Here is a 16,779-nt window from a genome sequence, read left to right as displayed (position 1 = left end):
CCTGACCCTATTGTGTTGTTTTATTATCCTGACCCTATTGTGTTGTTTTATTATCCTGACCCTATTGTGTTGTTTTATTATCTTGACCCTATTGTGTTGTTTTATTATCCTGACCCTATTGTGTTGGTTTTTATCATTTGACCAATTTCTACAATTTTGTGTTTCTACGTTTGTTTGTGTGTTTGTGTCATTCCGTTCCCCTGCTCATGCTCAGTTGTTTAACGGGTATGACCACTACGGGGATCATCATCATTCAGACTCTCCCTACCTGATGGGAGGGGGTTCAGGCCTGGGTGGGTCCTACCTGATAGGAGGGGGTTCAGGCCTGGGGGGGTCCTACCCCCTCTTCCCTCCCTCCTCCCACTCCTCCTCCATCACCTCCTCCTCCTCCTGTCCGTCCCAGTCGTGGTCCAGGCCGGGCTCGGCCCTTCTACCTAAATACCCTCATTACTGCACTCTGGGGCCTAACATGGTCCCCTCCTCTAAAGTCCCCAGCTGGAAGGTTGGTTGTTGGTTCACTCCTCATCATGTCCTGACTCCTTGTGTTCCTAAAACACAACATCAACATCTATTCATACTCATTATGTAGGACCCACTCAATTATTATTGAATTATTATGTTACATCAGATTGCAAAATGACTGTTGGATGACTGCGATATACAACATAGTCCTCTACATGTTTCATGGTAGATTTCAGATGTATTCCTGGAGAAGATGTATTTGAAGATCATGATAATAGTTCAGAATCCCCAGCTGCCAGGGTCTTCAGAGGCCCATGATTAAAGAACATAGCTAGGGATACCAAGCTCTGTGTAGAGGAGGTGAACTCCGCTATGTTTCTGTGTGTATCCTGTAGGACTGGGCTAAGCCAGGACCCTATGACCAGCCCATGGTGAACACCCTTAGAAGGAGGAAGGACAAGGAGCCTGCACCAGCAGACATCAGTTCTGTCCCACTACCACTACCAGCTGGAGTCATCCCAGCACCAGAGAACAGGAGTCTACCACTACTGCCACCCTACAAGGTCAGTTGGACACATGCTTTCATCTATCTTTTAGACAAATTTCTTCCACAAACAAAAATACTTTCGTCACACCATTTTTCTTGAAATGTGTGTGTGTGTGTGTGTGTGTGTGTGTGTGTGTGTGTGTCTGTGTGTGTGTGTGTGTCCGTCCATTGTGTGATTCAATGTCTGTGTTATATTGATTGTTTTGTCTTTATGCTGAAAAAAGAAGGATTACGTTTTCTAACCCAATCTAATGTGTGTGTGTGTGTTTAGGCGTGTGAGATGGAGGCCCATGAGGAGTTGGCCCTGGCCCTGTCCAGAGGTCTACAGCTGGACTCACAGACACAGCGTTCCAGTAGAGACTCTCTACAGTGTTCTAGTGGCTATAGCACCCAGAGTACCACGCCGTGCTGTTCAGAGGACACCATACCTTCACAAGGTAACACCCACACACACTGAGAAAATATGCAAAAGGATGCATGCCCTGTAGCGCCATATCATTCTGTGTAAATATGTCAAGCATTCTAATTGATACTGTCTCTATACCAGGTATGTGTCTGGTAAGAATATGATATACAGTGCATTCGGAAAGTATTCAGACCCCTGGATTAAATTGTTGTTTCTTTCATCAATCTACACACAATACCCCAGAGATTTTTGCAAATGTATAAAAAATTATAAACTGAAATATCACATTTACATAAGTATTCACACCCTTTACTCAGTACTTTGTTGAAGCATCTTTAGCAGCGATTACAGCCTCGAGTATTCTTGGGTATGACGCTACAATCTTGGCACACCTGTATTTGGGGAGTTTCTCCCATTATTATCTGTAGATCCTCTCAAGCTCTGTCAGGTTGGATGGGGAGCGTTGCTGCACAGCTATTTTCAGGTCTCTCCAGAGATGTTCGATCGGGTTCAAGTCCGGGCTCTGGCTGGGCCACTCAAGGACATTCAGAGACTTGTCCCAAAGCCACTCCTGCGTTGTCTTGGCTGTGTGCTTAGGGTTGTTGTCCTGTCGGAAGGTGAACCCTCGCCTCAGTCTGAGGTCCTGAGTGCTCTGGAGCAGGTTTTCATCAAGGATCTCTGGTCTGAGAGTCCTTTAGGTGCCATTTGGCAAACTCCAAGCAGGCTGTCACGTGCCTTTTACTGATGAGTGGCTTCCGTCTGGCCACTGTACCATAAAGGCCTGATTGGTGGAGTGCTGCAGAGATGGTTGTCCTTCTGGAAGGTTCTCCCATCTCCACAGAGGAACTCTGACATGCACTGTCAACTGTGGGACCTTATATAGGCAGGTGTGTGCCTTTCCAAATCATGTCCAATAAATTGAATTTACCACAGGTGGACTCCAATCAAGTTGTAGAAACATTTCAAGGATGATCAATGGGAACAGGATGCACCTGAGCTCAATTTCGAGTCTCATAGCAAAGGGTCTGAATACTTATGTAAATAAGGTATTTCTGTTTAAAATGTTTAAGACATTTCTAAAAAGTTCTAAAAACCTGTTTTCACTTTGTCATTATGGGGTATTGTGTGTAGATTAATGAGGGGGAAAAGGAATTTAATCAATTTTAGAATAAGGCTGTAATGTAACTGTCACGATCGTTGAGAGACGGGTCAGACCAAGGTGCAGCGTGATATGCGTACATGTTTATTCACCCAAATAACCATACAAACAAAACAAGAAACAACGTAACGTGAAGTCCTCAGGCTATACACATACAAGCCTATCCGGAACAAGATCCCACAACTAAGGTAGACAAACAGGCTACTTAAGTATGAGCCCCAATCAGAGACAACGAGCGATAGCTGTCTCTGATTGGGAATAACACCCGGCCAAACATAGACACACAACCTAGAACTGCAACATAGAAAATCTAACATAGATCCTCACGCCCTGACCAAACCAACTAAAGACAACCGGCCTCTCAAGGCCAGGGCGTGACAGTACCCCCAAAGGTGCGTACTCCGGCCGCACCAACCTGACTCATTAGGGGAGGGTCCGGGTGGGCATTCAGCTTCGGAGGCGGATCTGGCTGCGGTCGTGACGACCTCTCCCTCTCTGCCTCCCCGTTGTGCCCCTGATCTGGTCTGGACCTCAGCGTGATGCTTCCCCTCTCCTTCCTCCCACGATGCACCAACCCCGTGGTGCGTGTTCCCAGTCCGGCACGGCCCGTGCCCGTTCCACCGGTGCCTGGTCCAGCACCGGTCAGCGGTTCCACTCCGGCGCCAAAGCAGTCCGCTCCACCGGTGTTCAGTCCAGCTCCGGTCAGCAGTTCTACTCCGGAGCCAGGGCAGTCCGCTCCACCGGTGCCCAGACCAGCTCCGGTCAGCGGTTCAACTCCGGAGCCAGAGCAGTCCACTCCACCGGTGCCCAGTCCAGCTCCGGTCAGCGGCTCCACTCCGGATGGGAGTAGCTGCTGTCTTGGCAGGAACTAATGGGGATCCCTAATAAACCCCAGGAAGAGTAGCTGCTGTCTTGGCAGGAACTAATGGGGATCCATAATAAACCCCAGGAAGAGTAGCTGCTGTCTTGGCAGGAACTAATGGGGATCCATAATAAACCCCAGGAAGAGTAGCTGCTGCCTTGGCAGGAACTAATGGGGATCCATAATAAACCCCAGGAAGAGTAGCTGCTGTCTTGGCAGGAACTAATGGAGATCATTTACAGCGACAAACTCGAACTACCCCCTTTTTACCCTCCTTTGCCAAGTAATGTTATCTGCATTAGCTATACATAGGCTGCTACAGTCTATGGTTTCTACTCTCCTACAACCTTGCCAAAAGAGAACTACCCCCTTTTTACCCTCCTTTGCTAAGTAATGTATTCACTAACTGTAAGTCGCTCTGGATAAGAGCGTCTGCTAAATGACTAAAATGTAAATGTAAATGTAATGTTATCTGCATTAGATATACATAGGCTGCTACAGTCTATGGTTTCTACTCTCCTTTGCCAAAAGAGAAATGCACACTACTTACAGTAGGTGGCAGCACCTCTTAAACCTTCACAGAAGAAGCCGGAAAGCCCAATGTCATCAACAGGAAGTTAGTAACCATCCTCCCTCGAACGTGGTTGTAGCTATAGAATCTGCAAGCTTGTGATGTTTTTGTTTTGTTTTTGATACTCCAAGATTCTCCATTAATGAAAAGTATGTGATACATTTCATTATAATTCTTGCTAAATATCACATCCATAAAATGACATTTTATCGTGACGCATCTTCCATAGAACGCATAGCCCCTTGTTGATTATCCCTTTATCCCATTATCCCATACAAAAATAAAATAATTGCCTTAATTTGTTTGGACCCCAGGAAGAGTAGCTGCTGTCTTGGCAGGAACTAATGGGGATCCATAATAAACCCCAGGAAGAGTAGCTGCTGCCTTGGCAGGAACTAATGGTGATCCTTAATAAACCCCAGGAAGAGTAGCTGCTGTCTTGGCAGGAACTAATGGGGATCCCTAATAAACCCCAGGAAGAGTAGCTGCTGTCTTGGCAGGAACTAATGGGGATCCTTAATAAAGCCCAGGAAGAGTAGCTGCTGTCTTGGCAGGAACTAATGGGGATCCATAATAAACCCCAGGAAGAGTAGCTGCTGCCTTGGCAGGAACTAATGGGGATCCTTAATAAACCCCAGGAAGAGTAGCTGCTGTCTTGGCAGGAACTAATGGGGATCCCTAATAAATCCCAGGAAGAGTAGCTGCTGTCTTGGCAGGAACTAATGGGGATCCATAATAAACCCCAGGAAGAGTAGCTGCTGCCTTGGCAGGAACTAATGGGGATCCATAATAAACCCCAGGAAGAGTAGCTGCTATCTTGGCAGGAACTAATGGGGATCCATAATAAACCCCAGGAAGAGTAGCTGCTGCCTTGGCAGGAACTAATGGGGATCCATAATAAACCCCAGGAAGAGTAGCTGCTGTCTTGGCAGGAACTAATGGGGATCCCTAATAAACCCCAGGAAGAGTAGCTGCTGTCTTGGCAGGAACTAATGGGGATCCATAATAAACCCCAGGAAGAGTAGCTGCTGTCTTGGCAGGAACTAATGGGGATCCATAATAAACCCCAGGAAGAGTAGCTGCTGCCTTGGCAGGAACTAATGGGGATCCTTAATAAACCCCAGGAAGAGTAGCTGCTGTCTTGGCAGGAACTAATGGGGATCCCTAATAAATCCCAGGAAGAGTAGCTGCTGTCTTGGCAGGAACTAATGGGGATCCATAATAAACCCCAGGAAGAGTAGCTGCTGCCTTGGCAGGAACTAATGGGGATCCTTAATAAACCCCAGGAAGAGTAGCTGCTGTCTTGGCAGGAACTAATGGGGATCCCTAATAAATCCCAGGAAGAGTAGCTGCTGTCTTGGCAGGAACTAATGGGGATCCATAATAAACCCCAGGAAGAGTAGCTGCTGCCTTGGCAGGAACTAATGGGGATCCATAATAAACCCCAGGAAGAGTAGCTGCTATCTTGGCAGGAACTAATGGGGATCCATAATAAACCCCAGGAAGAGTAGCTGCTGCCTTGGCAGGAACTAATGGGGATCCATAATAAACCCCAGGAAGAGTAGCTGCTGTCTTGGCAGGAACTAATGGGGATCCCTAATAAACCCCAGGAAGAGTAGCTGCTGTCTTGGCAGGAACTAATGGGGATCCATAATAAACCCCAGGAAGAGTAGCTGATGTCTTGGCAGGAACTAATGGGGATCCATAATAAACCCCAGGAAGAGTAGCTGCTGTCTTGGCAGGAACTAATGGAGATCATTTACATTTACGTCATTTAGCAGACGCTCTTATCCAGAGCGACTTACAAATTGGTGCATTCACCTTATAGCCAGTGAGATAACCACTTTACAATATTTTTTTTTTTTTTTCTCTTTCTTTGGGGTGGGGTAAGGGGGGGTAGAAGGATTACTTTATCCTATCCCAGGTGTTCCTTAAAGAGGTTGGGTTTCAAGTGTCTCCGGAAGGTGGTGAGTGACTCCGCTGTCCTGGCGTCGTGAGGGAGCTTGTTCCACCATTGGGGTGCCAGAGCAGCGAACAGTTTTGACTGGGCTGAGCAGGAACTGTGCTTCCGCAGAGGTAGGGGGGCCAGCAGGCCAGAGGTGGATGAACGCAATGCCCTCGTTTGGGTGTAGGGACTGATGAGAGCCTGAAGGTACGGAGGTGCCGTTCCCCTCACAGCTCCGTTGGCAAGCACCAAGGGATCCATAATAAACCCCAGGAAGAGTAGCTGCTGTCTTGGCAGGAACTAATGGGGATCCATAATAAACCCCAGGAAGAGTAGCTGCTGTCTTGGCAGGAACTAATAGGGATCCATAATAAACCCCAGGAAGAGTAGCTGCTGTCTTGGCAGGAACTAATGGGGATCCTTAATAAACCCCAGGAAGAGTAGCTGCTGTCTTGGCAGGAACTAATGGGGATCCTTAATAAACCCCAGGAAGAGTAGCTGCTGTCTTGGCAGGAACTAATGGGGATCCTTAATAAACCCCAGGAAGAGTAGCTGCTGTCTTGGCAGGAACTAATGGGGATCCTTAATAAACCCCAGGAAGAGTAGCTGCTGTCTTGGCAGGAACTAATGGGGATCCATAATAAACCCCAGGAAGAGTAGCTGCTGTCTTGGCAGGAACTAATGGGGATCCATAATAAATCCAGGAAGAGTAACATTTTTCTCTCTGTCTGTCTCTCTCTCTCTCTCTTTTTTTTTTCTTCTCTCTTTCTCTCTCCCCCTCTGTGTTTATTCCAGTGTCAGACTACGACTATTTCTCCATGGGAGGGGACCAGGAGGTTGACCAGCAGGAGTTTGACAAGTCCTCCACCATCCCCCGTAATAGTGACATCAGCCAGTCCTACCGTAGGATGTTCCAGTCCAAGAGACCAGCGTCGACCGCTGGCCTACCTTCCACGGCTGGCCCCGTCATCATGACCCCTGGGGTCGCCACCATCCGCCGCACGCCCTCCACTAAGCCCTCTGCCCGCCGCGGGATCACCGGCCCCATCCCCATCCGGACCCCCGTCATCCCAGTCAAGATCCCCACCGTGCCTGGCCTAGTGGGAGGAGGATTACCTGGGGGGCTGGGGCTTCCTGGAGGACCAGGAGTAGGGGCGGAGGAACCAGAGGAGGCCCAGAGCCCTGAGTCTCCAGCCCAGGGAGAAGAAGGGGAGCTGGGTGTACTTCCCCTGGCGTCCTGGAGTGGTCAAGCAACCACCAACCCTCCCCTGGCCCCTCACCAGCCTGGGTTCCAGTGTCATGGCGAAGGGGGGTCCCTGGAGGATGGGGAGGTTATGGATGGTCAGGGGGGAAACATGCTGCTGGCTATCCAGAGAGGGGTCAAGCTGAAGAGGACCAATACCAACGATCGCTCAGCACCGCGCATCGCATAAGAGGAGAGCCACAGTGGCACCATGCAGCATCAGAGGAGGGTAGCCTGCCTAGCTGTATCTAGCTAGCCTACCACCTGCCCATTGAGAGGACAGATAGGACAGAACTCATGTCCACTGCGCTAAGGGGGGTCTCCTGTATAGTACTTACCGTCCACCTGCCTCACAGACAGACAGACAGACAGGACAGAACAGAACTCAACTCATGTCCATTCCAAGTGATGCTGTGTGTGGTGACAGACAGAGCTCTGAACATCATCTCAGACGGTGCAGAAGGTGGTCTCCTTGGACAGACAGTGAAGCAGCACAGAATTTTTATTTTCAAGATGAAAAACTGACAATTATGTTATCTTTTAGTTCTGAATATGTAAATAATTATGCATGTTATTTTCTCTTTTTTGCTTCCTGGGCCCTGTTCTGTTGACTCTAGTCCTCCCACCCCCATTCCTCCCCCCTCAGTTCTGTTGACTCTAGTCCTCCCACCCCCATTCCTCCCCCCTTAGTTCTGTTGACTCTAGTCCTCCCACCCCATTCCTCTCCACCTCAGTTCTGTTGACTCTAGTCCTCCCACCTCCATTCCTCCCCCCTCAGTTCTGTTGACTCTAGTCCTCCCACCCCCATTCCTCCCCCCTCAGTTCTATTGATTCTAGTCCTCCCACCCCATTCCTCCCCTCCTCAGTTCTGTTGACTCTAGTCCTCACACCCCCATTCCTCCCCACCTCAGTTCTGTTGACTATAGTCCTCCCACCCCCCATTCCTCCCCACCTCAGTTCTGTTGACTCTAGTCCTCCCACCCCCATTCCTCCCCCCTCAGTTCTGTTGACTCTAGTCCTCACACCCCCATTCCTCCCCACCTCAGTTCTGTTGACTATAGTCCTCCCACCCCCATTCCTCCCCACCTCAGTTCTGTTGACTCTAGTCCTCCCACCCCCATTCCTCCCCCCTCAGTTCTGTTGACTCTAGTCCTCCCACCCCCATTCCTCTCCACCTCAGTTCTGTTGACTCTAGTCCTCCCATCCCCATTCCTCCCCACCTCAGTTCTGTTGACTCTAGTCCTCCCACCCCCATTCCTTCCCAACTCAGTTCTGTTGCCTCTAGTCCTCCCACCCCCATTCCTCTCCACCTCAGTTCTGTTGACTCTAGTCCTCCCACCCCCATTCCTCTCCACCTCAGTTCTGTTGACTGTAGTCCTCCCACCCCCATTCCTCCCCACCTCAGTTCTGTTGACTCTAGTCCTCCCACCCCCATTCCTCTCCACCTCAGTTCTGTTGACTCTAGTCCTCCCACCCCCATTCCTCTCCACCTCAGTTCTGTTGACTCTAGTCCTCCCACCCCCATTCCTCCCCTCCTCAGTTCTGTTGACTCTAGTCCTCCCACCCCCTTCCTCCCCACCTCAGTTCTGTTGACTGTATTCCTCCCACCCCCCTTCCTCCCCACCTCAGTTCTGTTGACTCTAGTCCTCCCACCCCCATTCCTCCCCTCCTCAGTTATGTTGACTCTAGTCCTCCCACCCCCATTCCTCTCCACCTCAGTTATGTTGACTCTAGTCCTCCCACCCCCATTCCTATCCACCTCAGTTATGTTGACTCTAGTCCTCCCACCCCATTCCTCTCCACCTCAGTTCTGTTGACTCTAGTCCTCCCACCCCCTTCCTCCCCACCTCAGTTCTGTTGACTGTATTCCTCCCACCCCCATTCCTCCCCACCTCAGTTATGTTGACTCTAGTCCTCCCACCCCCATTCCTCTCCACCTCAGTTATGTTGACTCTAGTCCTCCCACCCCCATTCCTCTCCACCTCAGTTCTGTTTACTCTAGTCCTCCCACCCCCATTCCTCCCCACCTCAGTTATGTTGACTCTAGTCCTCCCACCCCCATTCCTCCCCACCTCAGTTCTGTTGACTCTAGTCCTCCCACCTCCATTCCTCTCCACCTCAGTTATGTTGACTCTAGTCCTCCCACCCCCATTCCTCTCCACCTCAGTTCTGTTGACTCTAGTCCTCCCACCTCCATTCCTCTCCACCTCAGTTATGTTTACTCTAGTCCTCCCACCCCCCATTCCTCCCCACCTCAGTTCTGTTGACTCTAGTCCTCCCACCCCCCATTCCTCTCCACCTCAGTTCTGTTGACTCTAGTCCTCCCACCCCCATTCCTCCCCTCCTCAGTTATGTTGACTCTAGTCCTCCCACCCCCTTCCTCCCCTCCTCAGTTATGTTGACTCTAGTCCTCCCACCCCCATTCCTCTCCACCTCAGTTATGTTTACTCTAGTCCTCCCACCCCCATTCCTCCCCTCCTCAGTTATGTTGACTCTAGTCCTCCCACCCCCTTCCTCCCCTCCTCAGTTATGTTGACTCTAGTCCTCCCACCCCCATTCCTCTCCACCTCAGTTATGTTGACTCTAGTCCTCCCACCCCCTTGCTCCCCTCCTCAGTTATGTTGACTCTAGTCCTCCCACCCCCATTCCTCTCCACCTCAGTTATGTTTACTCTAGTCCTCCCACCCCCATTCCTCCCCTCCTCAGTTATGTTGACTATAGTCCTCCCACCCCCATTCCTCCCCACCTCAGGTTCCAAGGTGCCAAATTATTTGAAGCTATTGAATGGACTGTTTTAGATTTATTGTGAAGATTGTTGCATCTTAGTGTGAGAACTATCAGGAACACTTGGTATGTGAACCAATTTCATGTTTCATTTTCATATTTTCAGATCTACAATACACAATAGCTCTTGTAGTAGGGTTTATGTTATGCTCAGTATTTAAACTGTTTTTAATAGCATGTGTTTGCCAGTTAAGCAATAATCTCTTGGTAACAACTTACTTTTACATTATACTGTACATTTCCACAATTCAAATGTGTGCCATGATGTGGCTAATAAAACTGTCATTATCACCAATACAGACAATAATACAGCATATGAGAAAGGGAAGGTTGACTTATTATGGGGCGGGTGAATGGTTTACAAGGTTGAGATGTTTTGATTAGAAGAGAAATAAAGGTTGCATTTGATTATACCATGTTATTATTATTTTATTATTAGGTTTGTGATTATTTTTTAATGGACATTTCTGTTTTCCGTCCTTGACAGTACTTATCAGAGACGCGTGATGAAGCCTCACCTCTGTAAAATGGCACTGTTTATTCCACTGGCGAAGTGGCATCGCTATCACAATAGGCTCTAACTAAAGCATTTCATATCAAGTATCGATCCAGTATACTCCTTGTGATAATTCATTGTAATTCGATAACTTTTAAATCCCTGCTTGAATTAGATTTCAGTTGAAGCTTTGAGCTGTAGCAGCAGATGGAGGCCTAGGCTGCGTCCCAAATGGTATCATGTTCCCTATATAGTGCACTAGAGAAATCAATGTGTAACAAAGTGTAAATACTGTCTTGATCAGACAGAACAGACCAGCAACACGTTTATGAATTTATTCTCTCTTCAGCTCTTTATTTCTCTATTTGTGTACTCAGAACAGATCTGGTTCTGTCGCTGTACTCAGAACAGATTTGGTTCTGTCGCTGTACTTGGAACAGATCTGGTTCTGTCACTGTACTCGGAACAGATCTGGTTCTGTCACTGCATGCGTGTGTTTTGATAATGTTTTGTACCTGTATATTAGGTTCATTATGAGTGCAGTTCTGATTTATGTGCTGTGATGGTAGCTTAGTGGTGAAGAGCGTTGTGCCAGTAACCGAAAGGTCGCTGGTTCTAATCCCCGAGCCGACTAGGTGAAAAATCTGTCGCTGTGCCCTTGAGCAAGGCACTTAACCCTAATTGCTCATGTAAGTCGCTCTGGATAAGAGCGTCTGCTAAATGACTAAAATGTAAATGTAATGTTCCAGAGGACTGTTAGTAGTTTCTCTGTTCCACTACTATACTGCCCTCACCTTCAGTTCTTCTCTATATCTACATCTATAGATGAAGCTCTATAGAATAGCAATTGCCCCATATGCAATTGAATATCTCCAGAGCACAGACAAACTATTCATGTTTACCGTATAGATCAGAAAATGCCAAGCTAGCAGGCCAGTTGAGTTGTAGTGTAATGGCCGCTACAGATTACTGGGACACAGATTACTGGGACACAGCCAACATTCTGTAAAGAGGCTGGGGGACTGGTGTTTATGTTGTCTTGAACCTCATGGGAACAAGCTGAACAGCAGGGTTGGGGTCAATGTCATTTCAATTCTGTCAATACAGGAAGTAAAGGAGTTGACCCTGACCAGCTGACCGGTCTTAGCTTTTTGAGGAGAAAGGGGTCATCATGTATGTGATACAAATGGGAAATAAATATATTTAAATCAGGTTTTGCTGCATTCAAATGAATGTTAATTTAAACCTTTAGTTCTTTAGAAAGAATTTCCTGATTTCCATAGCATATTGAATTTCCCTTATGCTGATACAAGATGGAACATTGTTCCTATGTTCGCAGAAAATCTATTGAACCAGAATTTCCAGTTGGTGTCTGTTGACTGTCATTGTTTTGCTTGTGTTTGGTTTCTACCCGTCTCTCCCTCATCTGAAGCCTGTCTTCAATGGCAGTGTCCCAAATGGCGCCCTATTCAATATAGTGCACTACTATGGGCCCTGGCCAAAAGTACGACATTATATTAGGAATACGGTGCCATTTGGGATGCAGCCAATGTCCCACTAGCTTCTAAAATGGTGAACTATTCTTCCTTCCCATCTAGCGGATGCTTTCTGCATACGATGCTATCATTCTGGGGCTGCATCCCAAATGACACCCTATTCCCTATATAGTGCACAAGAGCCCTGGTCAAAAGTAGTGCACTACATAGAATGGTATGCCTTTTGAGACGTAAACATTATCCTGGTCATTCTGTCACCACATCATTTTGGGGATATTGTACGTTGTGTATAAACCTTTAGTTGTAATGGTGCTGTACTCTATTTCAATGGACAGCCATATTGTGTCTTTCTAGATATTTAAATTCAAAGCATATCTAGATATTTTTTAAAGTTGCCAAATTATGTGTAAAATGATGATTATTCTAATAGTTTAAGAAGATTTTTGTGTTTTGCGATATGGTAAAAAGCAGATGGTCACATTATTACTAAAACCTTGTTTTCTATTGATTTAGTAGCAGGTTTGGGGTCAATTCCATTTCGATTCCAGTCATTTCAGAAAGTAAACCCAATTCCAAATTGAAATGGAAGAGAATTGGTATTGGAATTTCAGTTTACTTCCTGAATTGACCGGAATTGAAATGGAATTGACCCAAACCCTTTTAGTAGTTAGTTAGTACTGAGAGTTGACCTCTATGTTTTCCCTGTTATATTCAGCAGTTATAGTGGCTATGATGAGATGTTTCTGGAACGTTTCTTCATTCTGTGTAATTAATGACTGCTTCAGCACATATTAAATGACAAATACTATTTGAATCTGTGTGACTGACTGTGTGATTCACTTACAATGAGTGTACAAAACATTAGGAACTCCTTCCTAATATTGAGTAGCACCCCCATTTGCCCTCAGAACAGCCTCAATTCGTCGGGGCATGGACTCTACAAGGTGTCGAAAGCATTCCACAGGGATGCTGGCCCATGTTGACTCCAATGCTTCCCACAGTTGTGTCAAGTTTACGAGATGTTCTTTGGGTGGTGGACCGTTCTTGATACACACGGGAAACTGTTGAGCGTGAAAAACCCAGCAGCGTTGCAGTTCTTGACACAAACTGGTGCGCCTGACACTTACTACCTTTCCCTGTTCAAAGGCCTTTAATATTTTGTCTTGCCCATTCATCCTCTGAATGGCACACGCACAATCCATGTCTCAATTGTCTCAAGGCTTAAAAATCCTTCTTTAACCTGTCTCCTCCCCTTCATCTAGACTGATTGAAGTGGATTTAACAAGTGACATCAATAAGGGATCATATCTTTCACCTGGATTCACCTGGTCAGTCTGTCATGGAAGGAGCAGGTGTTCCTAAGTTTTTGTATACTCAGTGTATATCTGTCTTTCAGTGCAGGCTGCTGAGGGCAGGACGGCTCATAATAATAGCTGGAACGGAGCGAATGGAATGGCATCAAAAACCTGGAAACCATGGAAACCATGTGTTTGATGTGTTTGATACCATTCCACATATTCTGCTTCCAGCCATTACCACGGGCCCATCCTCCCCAATTAAGGTGCCACCAACCTCCTGTGCTGTCTTTCCTTCCCTCAACAGGCCCTTGTCTAGTGACATTGCTCTTAATATCCACTAGGGGTCACTATTGTCAAGGTTTTCATTCATGGTCGACAACACAAGTAGGACTGCAATAGTAGCAGCATTCCTCAACGAAATCATGAAACAATAAGCTAGATACATTGAATGAAGGATACTATTTACAGGGTGGACATGTGTGTCTGACAACAGCCTTTTGTCATCCGAATATAGGGGAAATATAGGAATACACACATAGCAGGCTCTTCTAGGCTCTGCATCAAGTTAGTGACGGCATCAGTCTCACAGAATTTCTCCTGTAAGCACAATGACTGCCACTCTACTAGTGACTGACTGCCACAGTAGTAGTGACTGACTGCCACAGTAGTAGTGACTGACTGCCACAGTAGTAGTGACTGACTGCCACTGTAGTAGTGACTGACTGCCACAGTAGTAGTAGTCTACTGTCTGATGTCGTAGTTCTGATTTAGTGGTTCTACTTGCTCTTTTCAATAGGAAATAGAAGAAATTGATTCAACTGGAAACATTCCAAACCAAGGCCAAGAAAAGGATGTTTCCTTTTTAGGGCTGGCTCTTTGTTTAGGGGGATTGTTATTAGGGACATAAGAGCATATTCAGTTGTGACTGTGGCCGGGCTATAGAGATTGGATGAAGATATGGAGAGCTCTAGAAAGATGGCCGAGTTTCCGACTTAGAATTTTACCCAGTCAGAGCTCGTTTTTTTCGAGTTCCCAGTTGTCTTGAACGCACTGAAGATGGAGATTTCTGAGTTCCCAGTTCTTTTGAGACTATAGATTGCGTAGAGGCCACTGGATGGACAAAAATACGTTTCCCATAATGCGGCAGAAGAAATGTAGTATTTCTATAGGCCTAGTGCTCATCTGGGAAATGTAGTCATTAAGAATAGCACGTAAAATGTGCTGTAATGGCATTACATATGGAACGAAAAATACATTTCCCATGTTGTCATACATGTACTATGGGGGTGGATGCTCAAATGTCCTATACAGATGTCATAAGGATGTCTATGAATACCTGCCGCAAATAGGCCTACAGTAAGCTATTGGTCTACTTCGCACTCACTGTATGAGGTATACAACAACGTAAGGCAAATACCGTCAGAGCTACGTACAGTGAAGCTATTCCATTGGAAAATATTTTTCAGGCCGTAGACTAGAAGAGAGAGAGGCAGCTCATCCGACCGCAGACTGGGAAGTAGCCTAGGCGATGTTGTGGATATGAAGATGATGAGGAATGTTTATTTTTGACTCACATATTTTGCCACGAATGCTGTGTTTTGTGTCGGCGAATTGTTTTCAGGATCTATGAAATTGTAATCGAAGGACAAATGCTTCGGAGCTGCGTTTTACACCAGAAGGAGATCTGATTTTGGACTGGACAGGGCGGCAGAGCATCAGCTAATCGAGAGGTCGGTGTTGTCATAAGTTGCACTTTGACAGCCCGATCTGAGAATGGCGTTATCAGTGTAGGAATCGAATTTGCCTGGGTCTACTTTGTTATTTATTGCCTATGAATAGGTTTAGCCATTCTACAGTAGCCTACAGCTGTCCAAATAATTCATTGCATTCATAGGTGATACAGTCGAGGATGTTGTATCCTAAGTAGCCTAGCCTGCTGTATCTTGCTTTACGCTTCAGTAAACGTTCAAATTGTATTTCTATTCTAGGTTGTCGACGCCTCCACTTCCCTTTTACCTCCACCATGCTGCCCAGTTTGCAGAGAGTCCTGCGGCCCGCCCTCACTCTGAGGTCGGGGAACATGTTGGGAAGAGTCCGCGGGTCAAACCTAGCCCAGCTCCGCCAGCCTGTACCGATGCAGTGCTGCAACTTGGGCACACACCCTCACAAGGACCCGATGGAGCCCTTGAATTCGCTGCAAGGAGCCAAGGATTTTATTTATAGTCTTCACCCCACGGAACGCACAACACTGCTTAGAGAACTGCACCGGTTTGAGTCGATAGCAATAGCTCAAGGTACGAATATGAATAGTAGACTACTGGAAAATGTGTGTCACGTTCCCCAGTTGCATGGAAGGTTCATCATAGGGCCACTCTGGTCCTTTACGGTTAGTCCCACCCTATACTAGGCTCCAGAAACCAAAGAATGCTAAATAAATACAAAATAGGTTTTGTTTTAAATGTGTAGGTGTCAAATAAACGTTTCTAGACCTATTACATTGTACTGTAGGCCCATTACAAAACACTTACTCTCATAAGGGTAAAACAATATGTTATTTCTCTATTGATATCAATAACATCTGCCTTCAAATTGTGAGATTTCTGTATCTGTAAAAGTAGGTGAGGATAGAATGCTTATGCCCTTGTTGTAAGCAGTATAGTAATGTGTGTTTGTGTGTGTGTGTGTGTGTGTGTGTGTGTGTGTGTATGTGTGTGTGTGTGTGTGTGTGTGTGAGAGAGAGAGAGAGAAAGAGATAGAGTAGGGGTGTTAGAGCGACACATAGAGAGGAATAGAGAGAGAGAGGGGGGAGAGATGGAGAGAGACACAGTGAGAGGAATAGAGAGAGGGGGGGAGAGATGAGAGAGACAGAGAGAGGGGGAGAGATGGAGAGAGAGACACAGAGAGACGAATAGAGAGAGAGGGGGAGAGATAGAGAGAGACACGGTGAGAGGAATAGAGAGAGAGGGGGGGAGAGATGGAGAGAGACACAGTGAGAGGAATAGAGAGAGAGGGGGGGAGAGATAGAGAGAGACACAGTGAGAGGAATAGAGAGAGAGGGGGGAGATGGAGAGAGACACAGGGAGAGAGGGGGAGGATAGAGAGAGAAAGTGCTAGAGAGCATTATGGTTGAAGATGATGTTTGTAATGATTCAGTGGTGTTGAGGCTGTTGAAGTACACTTCTCCTGCTCTCTCTGTTATCGATAGGGAGCAGATGTCTCCTGGGTCTCATAGGGCAGAGGAGTATTACCCTGGCCTTAATACTTTATAATGGGCATTGTGCACTGAAGTGCTGTATCTAGAATAACCTACTGAGAGACTTTTGTCCACCTGGGTTTGGTGTTATGGTAAACATTTATATTCCTTTAGACATAGGATGTTCTCCTATCCATCTTGCCATCACTCTCCTCTGTGTATATGGCTGTGTGTGACTGACTGGGTTCGAACCTGGGTCACCTAAGCACAGAAAGACTTTGGTTTGAACCCGGGTAACCTGAGCGCAGTAAGACTTT

General features: G+C 46.8%; 2 protein-coding genes across 8 annotated transcripts in view; both read left to right on the top strand.

Annotated features, from left to right (window-relative positions):
- Positions 1-10,392, top strand: part of LOC121586062 (protein MTSS 1) — a 122,626-nt gene extending 112,234 nt beyond the window's left edge. For 5 of the 7 annotated variants that reach the window (XM_041902513.2, XM_041902509.2, XM_041902512.2 and 2 more), the window contains 4 exons: positions 215-502; positions 858-1,025; positions 1,281-1,446; positions 6,748-10,392. In XM_041902513.2, coding sequence (XP_041758447.1) covers positions 215-502; positions 858-1,025; positions 1,281-1,446; positions 6,748-7,385 — 1,260 coding nt within the window. In that variant the 3' untranslated portion in view covers positions 7,386-10,392. The remainder of the gene's footprint in view (positions 1-214; positions 503-857; positions 1,026-1,280; positions 1,447-6,747) is intronic. The other 2 variants (XM_041902516.2, XM_041902515.2) reach the window with 1 other exon arrangement.
- Positions 10,393-14,568: 4,176 nt separating this feature from the next.
- LOC121586061 (transmembrane protein 65) overlaps positions 14,569-16,779 on the top strand; it is a 63,051-nt gene continuing 60,840 nt past the window's right edge. Inside the window, exons 1-2 of the mRNA XM_041902507.1 lie at positions 14,569-14,999; positions 15,258-15,563. Of these exons, the coding sequence (XP_041758441.1) occupies positions 15,293-15,563 (271 nt within the window). The 5' untranslated portion in view covers positions 14,569-14,999; positions 15,258-15,292. The remainder of the gene's footprint in view (positions 15,000-15,257; positions 15,564-16,779) is intronic.

This window comes from Coregonus clupeaformis, chromosome 17 (genome assembly GCF_020615455.1).
Source record: "Coregonus clupeaformis isolate EN_2021a chromosome 17, ASM2061545v1, whole genome shotgun sequence".
NCBI lineage: Eukaryota > Metazoa > Chordata > Actinopteri > Salmoniformes > Salmonidae > Coregonus > Coregonus clupeaformis.
Note: the sequence above shows the minus strand (reverse complement) of the source record. Positions and strands in the feature narration are given on the sequence as shown.